A 24,505-nucleotide genomic window follows, 5' to 3' on the forward strand; every position below is an offset into this window, starting at 1 on the left:
GCTTTCGCCTTATACGCTTTCCAGTGGCTTCGATCTGTCTCGTACGCGTTGCACCGCTGGTAGTTATTTCTCGCTACTACCGAGTTCAAGCGCCTGCCTTGAACTCCTCGGACTTGGAAGTTGCAAGGAGCATCGGAAATTATGATGTGAGGGCATCGAACAATGTATGGAAACAGCCTAATCCATCGCTGCTGTGAAAATTCCTGAGGGCACTTTATTCTGCGTACGTGTTCTGAATTCGAAAGCATTATGACTTCCCCTAGAACGATATGGAGTCATGAATAGTACTCATTTGCCGTGGGTTTTATTTCTCCTCTTGGCAATCTTTCGTCCATATTTGAAGTTCCCCTAAAGTCATGTTTCATGTGGTGACGGCGAAAAACAGTGGTCGAGTCTTCTGAGTACCACTGCGCTCCCGAGAGTTCGATTCCAAGGCCTAACATGGCTTCTGTTCTCGCCTCGCGGTGTGGTGAGGAGATTGCGAACTAGTTGTGGCGTACAGTCTCAACGGAAAAAGATTGACACAAGTGAATCATGACTAGAGCGGAATGATCGTGGCAGGCGGCGCGATTGTCATTTAGCGCTCCTACAGCGACAGCGCAAGGCACATTCCATTTTCTTAAGAAGGGGTGGTCGACGCTAAGCACTCCCACAAACTGCTTGCAACTTATGTCGTGTGTCGTTCTGATAAAAATTATTCGAACCACACCTGGTTTTAAACTCTTGCTTTCCTGTGACGTAAGCACTGCCACACACTGCTTTTGACAGTGCGTCGTCCAGAAAATATTTGCCGGTAAGGTAGCTGGCAGCTCTGGAAAAAAAAAAAGAAATCATGTGCATAGGCATGTCTGTCGATAAGGAATGCACAAGCGTTTATGCAAGATGTGGGCTTTCGAATGGGCCGACAGCAGGATGGGCTGCTTTCTGCCAGCCACCCCTTCTTGGAAAATGGAACGTGCTTGCCACTCTCGCTATCGGCGCGCTGGGCAACGATTGCGCCACGTGTCGAGATTTTTCGTCTCCAGTCATGAATCACTTGTGCCAATCTTTTTCCGTTGAGACTGTACGTGCATGGCGAAGTGTGGCCGCTTGTTGGGATTGGAATATCCTTTTTCGTCTTGAACTGACGACCAACCCGCACTGCGACACTTGCTCTTCTGTAGAAAGAGTTCTCATATTTCACTAGAATGTGCGGCCGACATGGCACATGGGCCACGGAAGGTATGAAATGCTTTGAACAAAATCCGGTAATTCTGAAGACTTTTCTAGAACCATGGACTTGCCCTTCAAAGCAGCGCCAGGCTCTGAAAAGTTTGTTTTCCTATTTCGGAGACATCAAAAAATTGTGAATTTTCCGATGCAATTTAAAAAAAAAAAAAGCAGTACGTCAAACGCGTCGAGCCACTAATTATTATTTTTTCTTCCTGTCCACCTCTTTCTACGGCCTTTTTTTAAACACACATCCCCAATCCTCAGCAGAGACGCTTGTAGGCGATTGTTAACGGCGGAAAAATTCCCTGCCTTTTCAATTAAGCGCCCTCTTTTTCTTTCGCTGTACTAACCGCAGTCGCAGTTAATGTTTTGAAAGGCGCAGGCTGTGCGGATGTTACGGGCGATCTGTTTTCTGTTCCAGCGAACACTCTGCTGTCCTCGTGCAATCTACCCGGTTACGGGTATGCGTAGTGCAGGATTACACGATAGGTCGGACGATAGGACGATAACGTAGACAATTCAAATGACACAGACTTTACAATCCTGCAGTTCTCTGTGTAGCCTCACAATTGCAGTAATGCGTGCTTTTACAGTAAGCACACTTCCACCCTCGCTAGGCTGGAGGTGCAATGTCGAATCATTTGATTGATTAGTCTGTAATAATTACCGCTGGTGCTGAGGGCCTTATTACTTTCGAGTGATACCCGTCGCGGGGCTCAGTGGCTGAGGCGTTGTGCTGCTGAGCACGAGGACGCGGGTTCAATTCTAGACTGCAGCGGCCGCATTTCTGGTGGAGGCGAAAAGCAAAAACGCCCGTGCGTACGACATTTCGGCGCACGTTAAAGATCCCCAGAAGTTCAAAATTAATCTGGAGCCTTCCACTACGGTGCGCCTGATCGCCTGCGCTGCGTAGGCCTGTTAAACTCTATAATCAGTCAACTTTCGAGTGATTATCGTCGAATTTTTACTCATTGTTTTGTCGGTAGATGTATTTCGAATCACCATTTTACCAATACCCCGGACAGTGTTAGCCGTCACAATTTCTAGGTATAAAAGAACCCGACAATACATTTTTATTTCACGTTTGACTAAATCTTGTCACAGCTACTACACAATTTTCAGTCTAACTTTTCTCGCAGTCATATAATGCTCGTTACAGTGAATACGTCGGCGAGCATGGCACCCATGATTACAATGGTCGAACCCCAGCATTGACGTAGATATCAACGACGTATGTGTGGTAGTTGCGTTCCTCAGTGATGACAACTAACATGATATATTTGAGCAGAGGTTACAACTAACTCAGTATCATAAAATTCATGATGTCAACCACTTGACAAGTAAACCCATGCCGTATTGTTTCTGAATAGGACAAAAAGAAAATAAACAAACAAAAACAACATGCGAACCCCTGTCGCGAAAGCAAGAGCCAAGCTCTAACCCGGCACAGTACCATGAGGGAACAAAAAGTATTCCAATGCATGCTTTTAGGTGCGAAGCACCTTAGGACCTCGCAATGTCCGTCCGTTGGCGTCCGTGCGCACATCAGTATAAACCGAATATGTGTATGTCAAACCACCTAAAAGGTTGCAAAACGCGGCAAAAAAGCACAAACCATAACTCTCGACGCTAATTCGCGGAAAAAAGGTGAGAGAGAGAGAGAGAGAGAGAGAGAGAGAGAGAGAGAGAGAGAGAGAGAGAAAGAGAGAGAGATAGAGAGAGAGAGAGAGAGAGAGAGAGAGAGAGAGAGAGAGAGAGAGAGAGAGAGAGAGAGAGAGAGAGAGAGCACCGTGTAAATCGAAACATCTCTGAACAAAAGGTTCACAAAAGGTTACCAAGAACAAAATAAATGGTTCACAAAAGGTTAGAGAGAGAGAGAGAGGATGAGCAGTTTCGCGTGGCTGGTGGAGAGCCGTGCTGCGCATGCGCGAGGGGCATTGAATTGGATTAGATTGGATTGGATTGAGTTGAATTTGGGATTGGATTGGATTGGATTTGAATTGCATTGGATTGTATTCGATAAAATTGAATTGTATCGAATTGTACTGCATTGGAATTCTGTATACTGTACACGCATAGTTACAACGCACACGCGTAGTCACTCATTTACATGCGCGGGTGGGCAATGCCACGGGTGATTTACGGTACGAACGATCCCCAGTGGTTTGCCCACTCGTCATGATTCACTTCGTGGAGATGCGTGGAGACGCGGAGGAGGGTTCTGACAGTATAGTGGAGCTGCCTGTCAGAGTGATTCGCGTCGAAAGACAGACAAACGAAAGCGAAGAAAGAGACCAAGCACCATGTAGCAGTAAACAAGTCTTATAATCGCTACGCGTTCGCCTTGACAGGACAGAAGCACGCCTAGGTTCCCTAACACAAATTCCCCTCTTGTCACCCTTCTGTTCGAAAGCCATGTTTCGGGCGCGCACGTAGGATTGCGCACGTAGAATTTCGGGTCCGTCCGGTCTCACAACGCCAGATTTTTGACCTCACGGGAATAAAGGGCATAACGCCCTTATAATTACCGCGAAGCACATAAAATATCTACTGTTAAGGATAAGTCGTTGGCGGTAGACACTAAGGCATCGTACGGCGTTGCAACCCCGGGTCATGAGGAAGGCGTTGAGGACGCGCAGTTTTATCTCTTCTTGGGAGCCATGCAGAATGATAAAGACGCCACACTTCCTCTAGATAGTGAAATAAAAATTGCCTTGATCCTTATGCCACGAAACGCAAAAAAATGTCTCCGCATGGTGTGGAGCACTTGTACCCACGCAGTGTGGACACGTACTCGATGAATTCACCTTGGTTCTTTTACATAATTTGCAACCGGGTCCCTCTTTTGTTTTTTCTCACAGTCGTATAGAACATCTTTTCTACGTTAATGCAGCCTCAGCACCAGGAAAATACCGAGCAATTATATAACAAAACGCTTATGCCCAAACAATCTATATACGGTGTAAGCAATAAGCCCGTGTGACAGCCAATTAAATTTAAGTGCCCTGTCAAATTCGCGAAGATCAAACAAGGTGAACGCGAAAGCCGTCCTTTGCGAGCCGTAAGAGACGCCCTCTGCAAAAGAAGAAGTGACAAATAAAAAGAAAGCAGGAAAACGTACAAAAAAAGAAATGGAGACGCGGGAAGAGGACGACACGCGAAGTACTCGTCTTCGTTTTTCCGTTCCCTTCACACACCGGCTGCTTTCGCTGGTGACTTGTTCGGTTTCGTTTGCCTTTGCTTTCATCATTTCATGAAGATCAATCGGGCCAACTTTTCTTCCTATTTACACAGTTTACGAATGCTTTAGCTATTTTTTGAGTTTTGTGTAGGTTAATCGGCTTGTTTGTTTCTGCTTGGTTCCTCCGTTTGTTACAATTTTATTCAATGGCCGCAATAAAAGCCCCAGTGACAGGCCCGCGCTGACTTCGCTGCGTGCGGTTTCCACGCCATCGTGAATAAAGATAGAAGCCTTTTAATCTCCGTAAAACAATTTTCTTGCTGTGCATACGCTCGAGACGAAATACGCGCTGATGCCTGGGTAAAAGCGATACGCCAGATTACACACTATGTGTATATTTGTTTTCTCGACACAATTGGGATTGGTATTTCATTGTTACGGCTTATCAACTATAAATAATGAATGTTATGTATGATGCAGCCATGACGATAAACGTACATGTGCACGTTTGCGATTACGGGTTTTAACTTTTTCTGTGGTTAGCGCCGTTTGTTCGTCACGAAAATCTTGTGTTTAAACCTTCGCTATAATGTTGTAGAAGTGGGCAGTGTTGGTCCCTGTTGTAAACTCTGTTTTGTTTAAAATGGGGGGAGGCATTGCATCGCACAGTGCGCGCACTCCTCGTGGAACCGCGGAAAACAGAATAAAGCGACTCCCTTATACCAACAATTTTTTTTTTTGCGCTTCAGATTTAAATTTTGTGTAGTCTTGTGCACAGTTGAACCAGGCAGGCTTAATGACCACGGGTCTGGCGATTGCGAGAGGGAGTATAGTAGTAGTGCGGTCATCCATCTTCAGCCCTCCTCACTCCCTTTGCTTGCATCCTGGCATGCGCATGATCCGGACCGGGACATTTGGGATGAAGTACGTATTAAGGCTTATAACATTGAAAGCTAGCACTGATCAGAATACAACCTTAAAAATTACACCATCTTTCCGTAAGGGAAAGCTTAGTAGTATGCGAAGCAGCCATGGGGTCGACTGAAGTTTCCATTAGTTTTCAGTTCGCCGTTTCTGTTGACCTTCAGCTTCGCGTGCCTTCGTTGTATCAGTAGCTTCTTGGCGTAGTTTGAATGAGTGAAGGACATAAGGCGCGTTCGTAGCACATGCTCCCGCCTCGGTTTGTAGCGCACTGGGAAGAGCGCCACGTACTTCCCGTTGCGGCCAGAGAGTCGTGGGATCGAAACTGGGTGCCACCTAACTATTTCTTTTTATACTGAACTGCGCTGACGTCTGTCCAAACGCTGACGGGACTGAGGAGACGCTATTGCGCAGTAGAGTGCGGACGGCGGACAACGACAACGAGGGAGGGAGGGACACAGCCCCGAGCATGCGATGCTCCACATCTAAAAGGATAACAGTCTCACAGCATTGTGATTTCTATAGCCGTGAGCGAGACATACTAAACCACACGCAAAGTTGAAAAGAATGCCATAAATCCTCCGCTTCACCGCGAGTTTCAATTGTAATAGTTAGTTTACGCTGTTTTTTTTTAAATTTACCTTCACAAGAGACCGCCAGGGGATCAGTAAAAGAAACTAACCATCCAATCTAAAGAAACTCGAGAGAAGCACGAAAGTTTTCTGAGAGTGCGTCCGATCGGTCGTCAAACTTTCAAAGACCCAAATCGCAAAGCAAGAACGAACCCACGCGACCATTTTTCGCGCACTAAGTAAACGCATCTACGAACGATGCAAATGTATACCAATACGCGGTTTACCAGATACAGGTATAGCACTGTACGGCTTCTTCATGATCGATGCGTGTATCGTCTTTTCTAGCAACGTTCCTTTTTCGTGATTTTGAAGTAACCCATTAGAAGCCCGGGTTCTCGCACGCGCCGTGTATACAGATAGGTTATCATAGCTTTTCCGTCGACCAACCGGTCTATTGGGGAAATGCTTTAGTTTTTGACAGAACGCAATCGGTCTAACTAAGGGAGCTTTCGCTCTTAAAAAAAGCATAAGGGCAGTTGATTGATTGGGAGGCATGCCGTAGCAGAGGATTCCTCCGGAATAAATTTGACCACCTGGGGACCTCTAAGGTGCATCGAAATCGCAACACACGGGCGTTTCCGCTTTCCGCCTCCACACGAAAAGCAGCCGCCGTGGCCGGGATTGAACCCGCGTCCTTGGACTCAGCAGCACAACGCCTTAGCCACCGAGCCACCGCGGCGGATGCACAAGTAGAGCAGATGACACTCGTTAACGCTCTTTGGGTGAGGAAAACGATTTTGAGCTGCTGTATCCTTGGATTGGTTCCAAATTGTTTGTGTCATCTGAGGAAAGTTAATGAATTGCGCCATTGATGCATCAAGGTCGCCAATTATACCCTATAGGGTATAATTGGCGACCTTGATGCATCAGGGCGAGCAGGGCGTTAATCCCGATAAAATTGGGAAGGAGGGTAAAATTGATATAAACGTAATCAATCGAAACAGACTCGGCCGGCATGAAATATTCAAGCAATCTTTCCACTCAGATGGTGGCCGATTAAAGCAGGATATTGAAAAAGATATACAGTCGTGCACGGGGACTGATGATTGATTTATTCTAGGGTTTAACGCGCCGACGCAAAGCAGGCGATGAGGCGCGCTGTAGTGGAGGTCTCCGGAGTAATTTTGACCACCTGGGGAGCTTCATCGGGCGCCGAAATCTCGTACACGCTGGCGTTCTTGCTTTTCACCTCCATCAGGACAGCAGCCACCGCGGTTGAGAATCAAACCCGCGTCCTCGTGCTCAGCAGCACAATGCCTTAGCCACTGAGCCAGTGCGGCGGGTGTGAGCGGGACCTGCCTCGCAAAAAGCCGTAGCTATCTTTTTATGAAAACACGGTCATTATTGGCTATAACAGAAACATTTCCACCATGGCCTTTTCTGTTATTTAGAGACGTCTTACAACTACAAGACTAAAAATAATGAAGTCCTCGCTGTTTGCGAGGTATTCATACAGCCATTACTCCTTTGCAGTAACACCACGCAAAGGAACCACTTGCATGAGCTTAGCAACTATTTAATTTTGTTTTTGAAATGACTGCGGTAAGCGCAGGAACGGAAAGCGTAGCACGTGCGTTTATAGCTGGTCACTTCGACGTTACAACTCAATTTGTTTTTTCAGCGACAACGTCATGTCTAAGGTCGACACATGTATCGTCGTTTATGTGGGCATTACGAAATTCCTAAAGCGTTGTTTTCTTGTACTCATTATGAGAGACCTCTTCTCCAGCCTATTAAAGCGAATATTTTTATGTCTCGCTGATGGCATCCGTGCGCACTACAAAACACAGTGCAGGAAAGCCAACTCTTTGTGACGGGGATGATCATCGTCGGTGAACTGAAACGTGGTTCAAAGGCGAAGTTTTTGTCTGCTCGAAAGCTAGTTTCTTCAAAGTGAAATGTCGAAGTCCACAATAAAAATCGTTGTGTTAAAAACACCCTGCAGGAAAGCCAACTTACACAATGAGTTTGCACAAAGGCCTTCAAGCGCCTCAAGACAAAAACGCATCATGTGGTCGAAATCCAACCTGGGTTTCCGGCCTTAAGACGCGTACGACTATCCGACTGCTCCATTACGACCCAGTCGAAGGAGTTCGGGTTTTGAGAGGGGTGCATGCATCGGCTAGCGAAATTGTGCACCCCTCTGCATGACCACGACTATAGTTGAAAGCGAAGCTTTGCTCGTGCTATTTGAAATGGCGAAGGAACATAGTGAAAGTCGCTGCGCTCAAAAGTTCAACCTGCGTGCGAGTCAAAGTCATAGTTCAACTAGTCAAAGCCCCAACCGTCTGCGAGTCAAAATACAAACTCAGACGACAACCAAGGAGTCACTTACGAGAAAGCCTCGCGTTCAACCATCGTTGTTGCTAGACGGAGGGGTACATGATTGTTTAAACTTAAAATACGCGAACAGAGCCGCTAAAAGATAGTTTGCCTCAATGGAAAATACCGATTTGGACAGTGTTTTGTGCATTTTTTTCTGGCGTGACATAAAGAGCATGCCCTGAGGAAACTCAGTGCTTTTTTGTAGTAAGACACATAAAATTCCCAGTTATTACAGGAAAAACTCGGTTAGCGCCGTTGTCTACCTTTTGTGGGTACTTTATTTCACGAGCGTCTCACCCCCCCCCCCCCCCCCTTTTCCAATTTCAGACGGCGCAGGCAAAAAGCACTACGGCGTATGCTCTTCCTTTCTGGACACAGTGGAGCCCGGAGAGGGGATCGCTTGCTTCGTCAGAATGTGAGTCGATCGTAATACAGCACACATAATCGCCTACTGTGCACGATGAGCGCTGAAACAAGAGCAAAAAAAAAGGAAAGATCGTGCTGCTCGCTCATTACGACAATAACATGTGTCGCTCGCCATTTAGCAAACTTTTTTTTTTGCAGAAATAGGTTTCTTCTGTTGAAAAAGAGAAAAAAATGCTGACGAAAACGCTTTTTAAGTTCAACTTCACACTAATTACCTTTACTTCATTTAGTGCAAGTCAAGTGCCAACTTCGACTAAACTGTTCTCTAATTCTACGCTGCCGCTTCCACAGTGCAAAATAAGTACAGAAGGACAACACAAAGCTCAACGCGTTGTTCTCTATTTTGTTTTTTCTTGCTCTGGAGGGTTGAAATGTTGCCATTTCCTTAGGGCAGCCGAAAAACGAAAGAAAATAGGCAGCACGTACTGTTCTCCGCTTGTACAGGTTTAATGAATGATCAAGAGCAAGCGGCACTTGTAGATCTTTGGGCGACGTGCAGATTTTAGAAATCGAAGGGAGATTTTACTTTCTACGTATGAGTTGTTAAGTACTTTGAAGGCATGCCTTTTTACTCGTTAGGGCCACTCTCCGGTTACAAAGTCGCTTTAGTGCACCAGTAGTAAGGGTGAATGTGAACAATGAAATGCCATCTTTCCCCCTTCTTTTGTCATAGCGCGCCGAATTTCCATCTGCCAGAGCAGAAGAACGTTCCCGTGGTGCTCGTTGGGCCGGGAACGGGTATCGCCCCCTACAGGAGCTTCTGGCAACGACGCTATTGTTCTATGCAGGGAGTCTACCAGGAAGGTACGGATTATTTTAAAAACAATAGTATTTCTTGGGCTACTTTAACAGAAAACTTTTGGTCTGCCTGTATTCTGTAAAGAGGTTCACTTGTCAATCGAAGCAAACACATAACATGCCTCGATGTAACTATGAGTCATATAATAAATACATATTACAAAAGAGAAAACGCACTCACAAAAACAACCATCCGAAAATGGCTGCCTCTGGCCCAGTCACAAGCTTTAAAGGAGCCATGAAGACAAAATACAAGTTGGGTTTGTTAGAAAGACTGTTTAGTCCCGATAACAATGATACCAATATCATCGTAATCTTCGAACAAAAAACGGAGATAATAAAGAAAACGTGTGAAGCAGTCGCGACCCCCTAGCCAATTTCCCGCAACTCTTCTATGACGTCACGGAACCTTGTTTGTGCGATTGGCAGCCGCCTAACTGACCTGTCGCGACGACACATGACTGGACGTCTGTAATGGGGCCTCTAGTTCCATTTTACCGCATCACTTGAATGCTAACGTGCAGTTAACGTACTAAAAATTATGTTTTATTGTTGGCCCGTGTGACGTCATTCTTGCTCATAACACGTCACCGTGGCGCAAAATTTGAAAGTTTTTAAATACTTCTTGCTTTTTTTCGTTAAAAAAACATCTTTTGTGGCTGTAATGGAGCTGAGTGAGATACTGAATCCTAGTTCTTTCAAATTACACAAAGTTGTATTTTCTCTTCATGGCTCCTTTAACTACTTGTACCACTTAGGGTACGACAGAGACAAGGTGGAAAGGTCGGTTGTCGACAAACGCGAACGGGGTTAAAACACCGCGAATGTTACTAGCGCTGTTAGAGTCTCAGATGGTTACAAGTTTACCCTCGATTCAGCCGCTTGGCCAAAGGCAACGCAGACGTTGAGAGAGACGTTTATATGACCAACGCCATTTCTAAACTGCTATATCTTGTGGCAACGTACATACTTGTCAAAATTGCTGAGCACAAAAGAAACGTTATGCATACTTAAGGCAAAACATTATTTTAAAGTGCCATTTGCAGTGTTCTTTTACGAAAAAAATACACGGATGCTTGATTTTCTTTAGCAAATGAAACACTACAGTCACTGTGTAAAAAATTCCACGTGGAATTGCCCGTAAAAAAAAACGCAACGCCGACTGCACTGCTGCGGTACCGCTGAGGCCTCCTGGCAGTGGCCCTGGGGACGCCCTATTGTGCGTTTCCCACAGCAAGGGCCAGGTGGCGCCACCAGTCAGTTGCCACTCTTCGCCGGTTCTTTTCACGATTCATATTGTACCAAAATTGTACTCACTCGTGCATTACTGCAGGTATATATTGTGGGCTAGTGGTGCTTCCCCGCGCGTGGAGAAGGGCCTTAGCGTGGAGCAGTGGAGCGCGGTAAAATTGAATGGATTGACGAGGCAGGAGGGCAGAGTAGCATCGTCTTTGTATGATTGAGCAGATGCGCGGCAAATTTTCTTGTACTGGCACTGTTTGAACACTCTGAGTAGTAGCTTTAAGGCCAGCTAGACCTTAAACGACTGAGCTCTAAGCCACAAAAAGGGAAAATAACAGCGAAATACAGCTTGCAGACAAGAAGGGCGGCCGCCGATGGTGCTTCAATCGAACGGCCTCTTTTACGTGTTTCAGGCTGAATGCGTTTTCGGCTGGTCTTGCACTACGTCTTATCAGGGCCGAATGGATCAGGCCCCGTATTGTTTATTTGAGTAAGTGAGTGATGTTGTGAGGGAGAGGGTTTGTTGGACAGAGCGACCTTGCATAAAGCTGCTAGAAATAGCTATATCAATAACCAGAAATAATTTAACTATCTACCAGCTTGGTTACAGACACTGCTGAACTCCAAGTTATTTGCCATCTTTGTCTTTTTGTGTGTGTTCCTATCTCTACCCAATCTAGGTCAGCCATTCTACGAAGGCCAGATGGAGCTGTACTTCGGGTGCCGGACGAAAGAGTCACAACTGTACGCCGAGGAAGTGCAGACAATGAAAGACGCCGGGGCGCTGCGGAACGTCTTCCTGGCCTTCTCCAGAGTACCGGGACAGAAAAAGGCATGTATTATAGACGCCCCTCGTCGTAAATTGTGCTGAGTACAACAGTGAGCTTATTGCAAGGGTACCGCAAACTCAGACCGGACCTTCCCGCGCTGACTACCTTAACTTGTTTCCAAATCGCCCGTGTCTGTCGTGATCTTAAGAAGAGGAACAAGGCATTGCATAAGAACCACCGTATACTTAAGAATATGCCCACAACTTGACATCGGGATGATGGTGTTGCGGGAATTTAAAATGTTAAAATTTCATTTTTCAGAACTGAGGCAGTCAATGTTGAGCCCCCGATGAGGTCGATCGTCAATGTGTGGCCTGCTGGGGATTTCTAATTTGTCTCCAACATAGACGATGATGATGATTGTAGAGACGCTGAGAAGGGTGTGGCACGTCGGTATAGTGAACTAGAATACGTCGGCACGCACGGGGCACGGGGACTGCGAGGGGGCACGCCCAGGAGTTCGGAACGCTGCGCTTGGACCGCCGTGCACGGCTTTGCGTCGCTCTCTTCACGGCGCCAATAAACGCTGAAGAACGGCTTCCCCCTTTCGTAACATGGACCATGCTCAAGCCACTTGCTTGCGCTCCTTTTTAATCTATTCCCTGAACGGCGCGTATTACGTCCGAAACGTCCCATATTGGAAGCCATAAAGAGAATCAGACATAGAGGCACAAAACGGAAAATACAAAGCCACAGAGGTTTTTGAAGTGCACTCCTAAATGCACGCAGAACCAAGAAAGTAACAGCTAGGGAAACTGCAACAGGCAGTTCAGGCTCTTGTGCTGATAGTTCCTGCCTTTACTATTCCAGCGTGTTTTTGAGATTCGCGAGGGATTCTGCCCGCAGGAAGTGGGAAAACGAATACTGAGAAACTAGGAACCTAGTAATCTATATTTCACAAAGAATTTCTGGCTTTTAGGTGTGGCTTTCACATTTCTGTAGTTTTCCGTGGTATGATGCATAGAGTTTCATACCCATATCTACTGGAAGAAGATCTGGTGCTAGTACTTAAGCGGGCGGCACTTCAACGCGTGTTACATCATAAAATGCTGATAAGTGTTTGATTTGTACTTCGCATGACTTGCACAAGCTGGAAAGTTGACTAGGGCAGTAAAGATTGCAACAAAGCCACTAAAGGACCATTTAAAGTTGCTTTACCTGATTAATAGCACAGCTTACTTCGTCAGGAATTGTGGAAAAAGTTTCATGCAGCGCGAGAAAGACAAAGTCCGTCAGTTTGAATTTGTTAGTACGAGCCACAAGAAGCCATGCCACAAGCCAGGCGAAGTAAAATAAAACAGTTTCGGCTGTTACGGTGACTCACGCAACCGCACACGCCTGTAGTGAGAGATATCCCTCTAGTGTGAATAGTACGACACTCTGTCCTATGTGGACATTGACGGTCATAAGTCTATTGGTTTGTGTGCGAGGACAAGGCCATGTCATAGCCAGTGCTGACACTGTTGCTTCAAAAGTAAAGTAACACTTCATTGCTTCCTAGTCAACACATTGCCGAAACACGCGCTATCTCGCCGTCCCGTGACCCACCCACGAACCTTATTTCATGGGGATACACAGCTCGGACATTGCGCGCTTATAACAGGAAAATATGGTGATTGGGGTCGTCTTATCAATCGGGTTCATACGTTCCAGTGCTACGTGCAAGACCGGCTGCATGAGAGAGCTGACGAGCTGTACAAGCTGCTCATGAAGGACAACGGCCACCTGTACGTCTGCGGTGACGTCATCATGGCCGACGGAGTCAACAAGGCGGTGCGCGCCATCCTCAAGGACAAGGGGAATGTTACTGAGGAAAAGGCCGAAGCGCTCATGGACAAGCTCAGGGTATGTGTCCGTCTGTGAAACCGACATTGTTAATGAGTGCGTGCGGAATGAAACGGGTGGTTTATTGGTCTATCGGCAATAAGGAAAGGATTTCATTCGAGAGTTCCGGGTTGAATGCCTAATAAGTGAATTTTAGCGATGAATCACTATTTTTGAAATTTTTTAGCATGGCTAATGCTGAGATTAAGAACTGACGGTGCTCGACATGCTTTATTTTACAAATGATTGCCTAATCTTTCTCACAAGTGGAGTCATGTCAAAAGTGCAATTTCCTCAGTGGTAGTTCCATAACCTACTTCTGGGAAGTTACCAACCTTTAAAGGGAGGCTTTGCCCCTCTACTCGCTAAGGGTTCTGTCGCGACCGTCGGCGTCAACAAAAAGCTCCCGCGAACAAATACAAAAATTACTGGCACTGCCAGGAATCGAACCTGGGAAGAATACAGAAACAGGGCGAGAGCTTGTTGTCTTACCAGATGGGGGAGACAGACGGTGGGCTCACTGAGCACAGCTGCGGGGGGTTTACCCCCTACGTTCTCGCTGAATGCCCCACGTGATAGCCTCACGCGACCTCTCGCGACGCTGTGCGCTCCGCACACGGCATGTGCTGTGACCGTGAGCGTGCCCTGCGAATGCGCCAGGGCTTAGCAAAAATTAAAGGAAGCTCACACGAAGACAAGGCATAGCACTTCTCCGTCTCTGCCGCCGATTTCGTCACCTCCCTCGGGTGCGGCAGAGACGGTGGAGAAGTGAGATCGTCTAATACCGGGTCAGAGCTTCCTTTAATTTTATAATGATATTTTCACTCATGTGGTTCACCAGTACAACTCAATCAACCACCGGTCGTGAATCATGCATTGATCTAACCTTAGCAAAGAATATCTCTTTGAAGTAATAGAGCGTGTGGTTAAGTACACTTCATTTGCCTCCGGTTTCCCTCTTTGTAGAGCCACGTGCGTGAATCAATTGACCTCGCACGGTTAATCGTTGTGGGTGTCGTTTACAGCTTCGCTGTCTAATCCCCTTCACAGAGTGGATTGGCCCGCATTAAAAAAAACGATTTCTTTTGCAGTTACTTCAGATGTAAATGCTTGCCAAAGAAAAATAGCCCGGCAATGCCAGTAGTGATGTTATAAAACCGTCTGTGCTTGCCATAAGATATTTAATAATGGTTGCCTATACCTATCAAAACTGGAGCCCGGTAAAAAGCGCAATGTTTTTGGCGGAAGCCCCATACAGCTACTTTCATGGCTGTTACGAAGTTTTTACACACTCTATTTCTTTTGCAGTTACTTGTAAATGTAAAGGCTTGCCGGAGGCAAATGGTGCGGCATGGCTAGTGCTGACGTTAAAAGGCAGACTGTGCTAGACATACTACATTTTACTAACGGTTGTCTAATGGAGTGAGTGAGGGAGTAAGTGATGCGTCTTCTGGCTGCATCTCTCTTCCCCTCTCTCACCCCCCAGGAAGAGAACCGCATCCACGAGGACATCTTCGGCGTCACCCTGCGCACTGAGGAAGCAACGAGAAAAAGCCGGGAGGATGCCAAGCGGCGTAGCACGAACAAGTGACACCCGCTGGCGAGGCTGCCCGACTCCTTTGGCTCGCTCACTTTCTCCAGGCTCAGGGCTCTCCTCACTAATAGCACCGTGGTCCCCCCGCCGGAAGGGCGGCAACACGCCAAATGACGACACCTGCATCGCCGCCGCATGGGGGCGCCGCCGTTCTCTTCCCTAGCACTTTGACCGGTGTAACACGTGGAATAATGTCCACAACCAGTGCCGCGTCCTTCAAGATACAACACGCACAACCGGGCAGTAATATTTCGATCTTTTTTTCGTCTGTCTGTTAACCTTTGTAGATGAAAACAATTGCTGTCGTACGTGATACTGCACCACGGGTAGACTAATCCTCGTAATGAGACTGGCTTTCCATTACAATGGTGCGGGGAAGTAATCAAACCTATGAAACTAGCGCACGTCATCCTCAGTAAATTCGCTCACTTTTTCGACGATGACCCTGCGATTGAAGCGAGTGTGTGCACTCGTCAATGCGGGTGCAGCGAATACTAGTTTCGCGAGGAAGAGCAATGCGGATGGCTTGTTGGGGGCACCGTTGCGCCGTGATCGGTTGTCAAAAAACAGCAGCCTGCACGTCACGCCCCCAAAACCCACACTTTGTTCTGCCCACTTAACCATGAGCAGCTCAATGACAGCCGATTGTATATGGAAGAGCCACAAAGCGCGCGAACTGCAATCGCGTTAAAGGAATACAGGTACTTAGTTTTGTTTTGTGAAGCGACTTATTCGGACAGACGGTACGTTTCTACATCAGGCAGCTGAGGTCTCTTGGATCCACAGGGTCATCCATGTTCGCGCAGTGGGGAACCGTGTAGCTCTTCTAGTTCCGCAAATGAGATCAAATTTAGCGAGAAGACTGTCGCCAGGCCGAGCACATGATAATGTTGATTTCCGTGTTCTTGTGCCTAGCCCAGCGAGAAAAGGTGTGGCCTAAGATGCTTTCAGTATCACATCTATTAAAAGGCGACACAAATGGCGCCCAGCATTGGTATTGCCTAACGCTATTGCTGTGCTACCCTGGGGTTCTAAATCTAGTTTCGCATAGACGTGCGTGCAAACGCGAGCAGGACGTCACGTTATTGCGGCAAGAAGACAGAGTGAGGACTACGCTCCTGTGAGCCACCGAGTGGCCTGTTTGAATATGTGTCAAGTTGAACAGAATATTGTCAATGGTATAGGCACCTGTATTGGGAAGTCCGTAGTACAATTACACTTGTACTTGACTGTTTTTCACGCCACGTAGCAGAAACTAACAAATCACTCGTGTCACAACTTGTCTACAAATATTCGTAAGATGCGTGCGTGTTGAAGTATGGAATCGTACAGTATTAACGCGCTCCTTATTTAGAAGACGCACGTAATATTAACTCTTCTGGCTCGCAACGTTGTGTGAGGTTCGGAAACGTTAGCAGTCTGCCAAGACGTTAGCAGTCTGCCAACTAAATTCTCTTTTTCACATCTACAACTTTTGTCTGGGTAGCTGCTGGGTGCCAAACAGCAAACCAGAAAGTCGTGGTCAAGTGTAGTGCGGCCGGGCGAGGTAGAGCAGTTGTTTGTGCTGCTCTACGGAACAAACTCCACTAAGCAACAATGTGGGCAAATATTATAAATTTCTAAGGGGGGACAAGCACACCTTTCTGCGCTGTTGAAATGGCGCGGGGCGTCGTGTTGTCGGTAAAGCTCGAGGAACGCAGTTGCGTGGTCTGCGTAGAACCACCTCTTGCTGGTGCCAAACAGTGGAGTTAAAAATCACAGATGGCGTGCCAGCTGTTCGAAAACCCTACTTATGGCGCGACGTTGGTGATGAGGACGAGCAAAGTTCATTGCGGCAAAAACCGAGCGAGCAGAGCGGGGAATGCGAAGATTTGTCGGCCCTTTCCCTCTAGATGGAGGTCAAAAGCCTGTGGGCGTTATTGGCCTCCTCAGCCAGTCGTACGACATGTAGTTTGGACTCCGCGTCGCAGCTCAGCAACATTACCTCCAAATGCTTTAAGGAATTCACGTGAGTGACGTGCCACACCCATGCGCCCAATTAAGCATTACCTTACCAACTCGAACCTCTTTAGGCTTCGTTCCACTGCTTGTCACTTTCGACTGTTTCCGTGCGCGCAGGGGTTGTCGTGAAAAGAAACTGAGAGACTTGAACAAGAAGCTGTCTGAGAACAAAAAATTCAGGCCAAAATAATTCTTTTTGCACGAGATACCCTACGCATCTCTGTGGCGGAGTAAAAGACATGTCATTGACATATATATACATACAAAAACGTTTCTTCGTCTCTTACCTGTACCAAACAGTGTGCGACCACAAGGGCGCCCACACGAAAACAATCACTAGATCCTCGTGCTAGTACACATTTAAGCGCCTAAAACTCGTCCCTGTACAGCTTTTATCCGTGTAACTTGTAAGCGACATGACCTGAGAGGTCTGTAATCCTTTATGTGTTTGCCTTTGGAGCCATAGCATTTATGCCTCCGACATGCGTTGTTATCCACGTTCACCCGTTGGCTACGTCTTGCAGCCGCTTCGTGCCCGACTGTGCTTTTCCTGCTCTTCAAGTCAAACCCAACAATATTTCCCTCCTCAGATCCATATCTTTAAACCAGCTATATAAGTACACGATGTGTGCAACAGGACACGCTCCTAAGCTGCAACCGGGCTATGCGGCACGCCATTGTGGGTGTGGAAGTGGGTGGGGGGACTCCATGTGAAAGGTCGGTAACCAGGGGAAGCACATTTCAGAGAAACAGCACTGCACAAAAAATAGATAAAATAATTTGGTGGGGACGCGTTTAAGAAAAAAAAAATCTGCAATCATTTTGTAACGTGTTGCCCTCCTCAACACGCTTTGAGGTTGACAAAAGAAACAACCATAATGTGGCCGTCCCACCAGGTAGGAAGAGGTAAAACTAAAAGTCGAAGGCTCCTGACTAAAAAAAGCTATACAATGCCTTTTTGTGTGATTGCGAATTGAGCGTTCAGACCACGCGGCTGAGACAGAATAAAGGGCGAAGCACATGTGCGGTGAGCGACGCGTATCCGCGCGCGTTTTGTCCCTCCACGAAACCGCTCCTGCAGCCGTGTTCCTCCCCGCTGCCAGACCGGTTGGGGGAGGGAACAAACGTGTGCGTAAACGCGTCGCTCGCCGCACATGTGCTTCGCCCTTGAGGAAGAGTAAAGTTTCTGTTCCGTGCTCCACTGTTCTGGACCTCGTTTCGTCACGTACAGTCGACCCTGTTGGTAACCGACCAGTGGACCACCTGAACACGCGAGCGACTCGACTACTCCTTCTCTATGTATAGCCGTGGTCGTCATTTCGTTGTAGACCGTGCAATACCATGCCGCATCACAACATGCAAGGCGAAACCAAACGGATGCAACCGCTGTAGCGCCAGTACAGAACGAACGGTTCAGCGCCGCCCTGATGGGCTCGCGCGACAATGGCAGGCGTCACCAGCGTGGCTCGTCGGCCTTTGAGCCCTAATTGTGACGTCCCGAGATGATTCAGGCCTGACACGAAACTTGCAGCCGATGTCTCGTGCCGTGCACAGCTAGTCGTGCCCTGGGCGTCCCGCAAGAACAGCTGCTTCGTACACAGACACTCCACGCTACCCTTATACGTGCTCTCCACTTTTCTACGTGTATTGGCCAACGTAACGTCTCCCCTAAATAGATATTTCTCATGGAGCCATCGTGCTTGTTGTTAAATGTTACGCGTACTTCCTTTTTTCGTTCTGGGCAGTTTAATTTCCCAGCGCGCGTGCAAAGAGTTCCTCCTCTTTGAAGGCGCAACCTTGAGATGAGAATGTAACGGGGCAAGTGTGTCATGTGTTTTGTGAAGTGTTGGCGGAGAGAGATAAAGAGCGAGCCTTGTCTTGTCTTGGTCGGTTACCAGGAGTGCAGCATTTTACAGAGCATTTATGTGTACAAAAGGATTTCTGCTCGGTGTTATACCACCTGTCCGTCGTACGTCCTCCGTGCTCCCAGTCGCTAATAATGTTTTCCAGCATGTTACTGTGCTCGCACCGCTCACTCTTTTCCGGGTGAATCAAAAGAAAAGAGAGAGCAGCCGTTTGTACTTTTGCGAAAGCTATTTTCCGTGCGTCGTGTGCTCCCGAAACGTTTTTGCGTCGCAGGTAGTGCATACCATGGTATGTGCTACTTCAGCAAGATGTCTTGACGGGTGCGTTGGTGTGAAATTTGAAAAGCCATGAGAATTGCATAAGGAGGAGGACACACACGAAGAAGGCAACAGGACAAGCGCATCCTGCGCTCGTCCTCTTCATCCTGTTGCGCTTGTCCTGTTGTCTTCTTTCTGTGCGTCGTCACTTTTGGGCAATTCTCTTGTCTTTTCAAGCATGTGGTACGGGGGGTGCTAAGCAACTCTTCCTGCTTTACCGTATGACGTCTTTTTTGATGTAATAAATGTAAATTGTCCCGCTGTAATGCGCCCTCACTGTGAATAGCAAACTAATCAGTATGGGAAAAAGAGAAAGGGGACTACGGTATAAGAAATAAAATAATCCCCTGCAAGTTATCAACTATGCTGAATATTCCTATAAGGCTACCCAGGAGTTTCTATTGGCATTATGCACTCTTGCTCGAAAAAGTGCACTACGGACGTAAGTTCTCGAAAGCTTCGCGGCATTCATTTAGGGGAAAGGTGCAAATTTCTTTGTGAAGATATCGAAGGCGTTCTGCACAAACTTTATTCTTTGTACACTTCCTCCCTTAAACATTTTTTGGTAAATTCCGCCGGGTGTGTTGTCAAATATATACCGCACATTTTGTTCCCTCTTGTATTCCGGCGCTCCAACTTTCCACACGCTTAAAGCAGTGCCGCCTGCTCACGTTCCTCCCGTAGAGAGGGACACTGAAGTGCTAACTTTGTGGCCCGCCCAAACAAGCCGTACCAATTTGCTGTAGGAGAGAGTGGACCTATTCCACTGCCTTTATCTGCGCTTACAGGCCCCAGCATTACTTTTAGTGGGTCGCTCTACACAGGAGTTGCCGCTTCTGTCGGATTCAGAGGGAGTACCGGGCCCCACTCCAAACAGATTCTGGTTGGCATTCGGTGGCCGCTGCCAAAACGTCAAATCATCGAACGGCCATTCACCAACATTACAAAAAAACATACCAAACTTCCTCAACAGCGCACCCAATTTCATTCAGCCTTTGCGCATTAAGTCAAACAAACAGAGCGCGATGTGCATGCCAGGCAAGCCTGATAGACTAACACCGTGGGCGCGCCCCGCGATTTCCAATATTGGACAACGGTGTCACCGGCAACCACGGTGGAAATAACCAATCATTGGGCTTTTTGTCTTTGCCTCCACTTGCGCTTTGTTTGAGGTGTAAATGATCCATTTTACAGACAAACAAATGCTGTTAATTTTTGCGTGGCATAGATGCTATTTTAGGTTAATCTCCCAGCAGAAGCATTGTGGCCTTGCAGCCCGTCTGTGCTTCAACTTCAAGCAACTGAGTGGCTCCTTTGCGCTGTGTTTGTTGCCTTAATTCTGCCAAAGCAATTTTGTGCCGTTGTCTGAGGTGCGGATGACGACAAGCTGGGTGGTTTACCTCGCTCTAAGGACCTCCCCTATTGGTTCAATGACATCTAGACGCAGTGTTATAGGAGTGTGCTTTTAGTTTCTTCGCATGTCTGTTGATATTTGCAGCCGCCATGTGTAGAGATAGCCGCTATAGACACCGTGAACGCGTTCAGGCGTTTACAAGTGGAGTTACACGAGGGCTGCACAACAAGAACGACTTGAACACTGTCGCACCTACTGTGCGAAATACTTTAGTGACACAAACGCTTCAAAACGCACAGTTTACACCAGGCACATCGATGACATTTCTTTTTGTTGAAGGGCCAGTTTTGTATCTGCGCGTTGTCTTAAAATGCACCGTTCCTGTTAGATTTTCATTGGCTTGTTTACGGTGCTCCGTTGACCCGCGTAGATATTAAAGCCCTTCGAAGGCCAACTTACCTTCTATTACCTCTTTTCCTTTCCACGAATTAAAAGGCCACACTTTTGACTGTCCTCCTTCCAAACGATACGGTAGTATATAGGTTGCTTAATATCTCAATTTGTCTGGTTCGTGCACAGCATGGCCATAAGCGAACGCACTGACGAAATTTGAAATTGTTTTACAAGCCATTGTTATATATCTTGCAACAAAACAGTAATAAAATAACAACTTTCGGCGTCGTTGTTGACACGAAGCTTTCAAGCATAATACGGTTCTAATACCCGATTGTTAAGTTACGAATGTGTTTATCCTGTGATGAGACAAAACAGAACGGAGCTTTTTTGCAGAGAAGTCTAGCAGGTTGGCCAAGTTGGAATGACATTGTTGACATTTTCTGGCCCATTAACATCAATGACAGTTTTTTTTCTTGATTGCTTTTGACCATCTAAAGGAAGAGTGTCGAACTTACGAGGTACTTAACGTGATGTGCCTTTTGTACTTAACTTAGCGTGTTTAGTTGGCTCGAAAAACGGTTACCGAGCCGTTTTCAGCGGTAGGTTGTTTCGTCCCTTTGTTGCACTGTCTACGTTGCTGTTACTACCGTTGTCTCTCTTGCAAAATGATAAGAGTAAATCTTGCTGCTTCAGCTGCTACCATGTGACAAGTCGGCGAAATGTACACTCTTGTTACAATTAGATCTAAGTGTGTTGAAATTTGCCGGTGCGACTGCCTGGATGTGCGGTAGCCTAGAAGCCAGCAATCTCGAACCATAAAACCACCTAGGCTGGTGTGCGCGTTACGGAATGTTATTTTTACTTCGCTGAACTTTCTAGTTACCGTTCTCTCATCGGTATATGTGAGCTACAATAAAAGTTGAGAGGATTTTCGCGCTGCACGTGGTATTTTACGCAACTTAAAACCGATGCCTTTGTGGACTGCTGTACTGTTTTCTTTGTACATGATAAGATAACTGCAAGGTGCATACTTTAGCTTCGCCACATGCCTCCTTTAGAAATCAGAGATTCTTTACAGTACAGCTGTAGGAACGTCTCATAAGGGTCAGTGTCAGTTATTCCGAGACGTTTAAGCAAGTGATCACACCAAATGCTTAACAACACATCGAGCGGTTGTATATCAAGCAGCGCTTTATTGTTCTGTTATTGTTAAGATGAAACTAAATATCAACCGCACGATGCTGATTCCTAGCTGGATGGTAAAAACAAGCATCCTGCCGACGTCTTAGCACCCAGTTTTTATTTCTAGTTCCACATTCGACAAATAAAAACAGCTTGAATACGTGTACACTTGCGTAGAAGCCTGTGTGTACTACGAACATTGTTGTAGCTGACGTTAGGCTGTAATTAGTTTCCTTTTTTGTAAATCTCACTCTAACCTCGCCTTGCAAACTGAGCCAGTCCCTACCTCTACTTCTGCCAATTTCTTCCTCAAATTCATGGCAGTGTCTTGTGCTTGTTATTGACTTGGTGATCATGTTATTAGCATGTATTTCGTCCGCAGAATGCGGTGATTCCTCGATTCTTCGCTAACGCTTCCGCGCACAACGCGTCATCCCTCAAACAGTGTGGTTCGATGATGTTTGCTGAACGACTTATGTCCCGACTGTATCTGTGCTACTGCTATATATGGCGCTGCTGCTTGGCCCTTATCGCTTCTTAATGCTGTGTTTCCTCGCCAGCGGCACTGTTGTCACGCGAGCGCTCATGCCTCACGCGCGGCCGCTATATAGGGCGTTTGTTGAGATGTTGGCCTTCGACCCCACGTCCCCTGCCTGTACAGAGCTCTGTGACAATGTTTGGACCTTGGAAGATTTATCTCGCTACGTGTATAACAAAGCTGTATCGATCAACCATCGCCTGTATCACTTTGAGCGTCGGTTGTTGTTTTTTCTCTTGTTACGTGCGATAACCACTGTGCGAAACGCGGCTGCGGCTTCCTATACATATTATATAAGAAATTATACATACATCTATAAATAATATACATACTATACATAAGTCTACACATGAATAAAATATCTTTCCTTCTGTATTGATGGTCCCGACTCTTACTCACCTCTCTGTGGGCCGGGAATTTTTTTTTAGTTTATTCCTGGCCACGAGTGCAGAAACTGTCCTGCAACGGGTTAGGCTTGATATCCCGGCAGGTTGGACCAACTTCAAATCCTGTTTGCGCAATAATTAGCAATGGTAATTCACAAGACGGATGAGCTGGTGGCATGAAAGGACGAACTCCTTTTCAGACTCCTCCACTGAACCGAATACTCTATGGTGAGTAAGTGAACAGGCGCATTTAGCAATTGCTGAGCTGTCGGTGCCTGTATGCGGAAAGAAAAATAAACATCGACTTCAGCTTCAACATGCAACTATTCAGCTTCACCATGCAGCTCAGTCAACGACGTCGTCAGCACCACCAAGGCCACGGCCAGGTTCCGCCGGTAAGATATTGGTCTATGTGACAGCCTGCATCCAAGGAGTGGCAGTACATGAAGCACATAGAGAACACTGCAGTACATGTAGTGACCTGCATACATCCGCGGTTGCATCACCTCCTGCCATGAGTAGCAAAGCAGACGCCGCACTTGGGACTACTTTTTCTCGCCCATTTCCAGCAATGACAGCTGCACACCCACTAAAATATGTGTCCAACCTATGGAACCTCGCGTGCTGCCGCGGCTTCTGCCTCGCCGATACTGGCAACCGAAACGTTATGCACAGATTTTCTGTTGGCTAGCCTGAAGCGCAGCATTTTGTGGCTAACAAGTAGGGAAATGTGGCAAGTTTGTACAACTACGGGATTGTAGCAGGTCACACTAGCTGTTCGTTTGTATCTATTTATCAGATAATGCACACCAAGCGTGGTTCATGCCGGAGACGGCGACGCTGTTCACGCCAACTCGTGCACAGGCCCTGCACTACGAAATATATTCCCAATTCACGTCACTCCCCGTGAAAAACTACCTACAAGAACCGAAACCGGCAAAACCGGCCCGGCAAACCGAAGATTCTTTGCACAGTTTCACTCCGCCATATCAAACTTATATGAGAATTATTATGGGGCAGAACATTCAAAGTACTAATTTTTAGCAAAGACAGTACTCTGAAATGTTGATACTTACAAATATAGATTTGACGCGAAGGCTATGTTTGTTGCATAAAGCCCTGGCTGCGTTATTGGTATCGTATTACTTGGCATGTAATACAAGTTTAGCAGAGTGTAAAGGTTTCGAAAGTTAAGTCCTGCAATTTTTTTTCTGTCAGCCAAGAGTTCCGGCTTCGCATCTTGCAGCATGGCTGACGGCGAGCGGTAGTTTTTACAGTATTGTTTCTATTACCTTACGTCGATAGCTATAAGCGGGTCCCACCGCGTATTTGCGTATTACACAGGAGGAGGAGGTACAGATTTATACTCTTAAAGTATTATGGGCGACAGCGAACGACTTAGTTTGTGTTTTAACAAGCCATCATTTCCAGCGATCAGCAGAAAGTACGTTGTCGACGTTCAGGCCGTAGAAGGCTG

At 46.8% G+C, this 24,505-nt stretch overlaps 1 protein-coding gene across 2 annotated transcripts in view; it reads left to right on the forward strand.

The window, feature by feature from the left end:
- The window catches only part of LOC144147333 (nitric oxide synthase-like protein), a 544,108-nt gene extending 521,091 nt beyond the window's left edge, over positions 1 to 23,017 (forward strand). For both annotated transcript variants that reach the window (XM_077679449.1, XM_077679450.1), the window contains 5 exons: positions 8,602 to 8,689; positions 9,374 to 9,504; positions 11,421 to 11,572; positions 13,224 to 13,415; positions 14,881 to 23,017. In XM_077679449.1, coding sequence (XP_077535575.1) covers positions 8,602 to 8,689; positions 9,374 to 9,504; positions 11,421 to 11,572; positions 13,224 to 13,415; positions 14,881 to 14,985 — 668 coding nt within the window. In that variant the 3' untranslated portion in view covers positions 14,986 to 23,017. The remainder of the gene's footprint in view (positions 1 to 8,601; positions 8,690 to 9,373; positions 9,505 to 11,420; positions 11,573 to 13,223; positions 13,416 to 14,880) is intronic.
- Positions 23,018 to 24,505: the final 1,488 nt, after the last annotated feature.

Source organism: Haemaphysalis longicornis, unplaced genomic scaffold (genome assembly GCF_048455015.1).
Source record: "Haemaphysalis longicornis isolate Haplotype H1 unplaced genomic scaffold, Haemaphysalis longicornis Haplotype H1 scaffold_7, whole genome shotgun sequence".
Classification (NCBI taxonomy): domain Eukaryota; kingdom Metazoa; phylum Arthropoda; class Arachnida; order Ixodida; family Ixodidae; genus Haemaphysalis; species Haemaphysalis longicornis.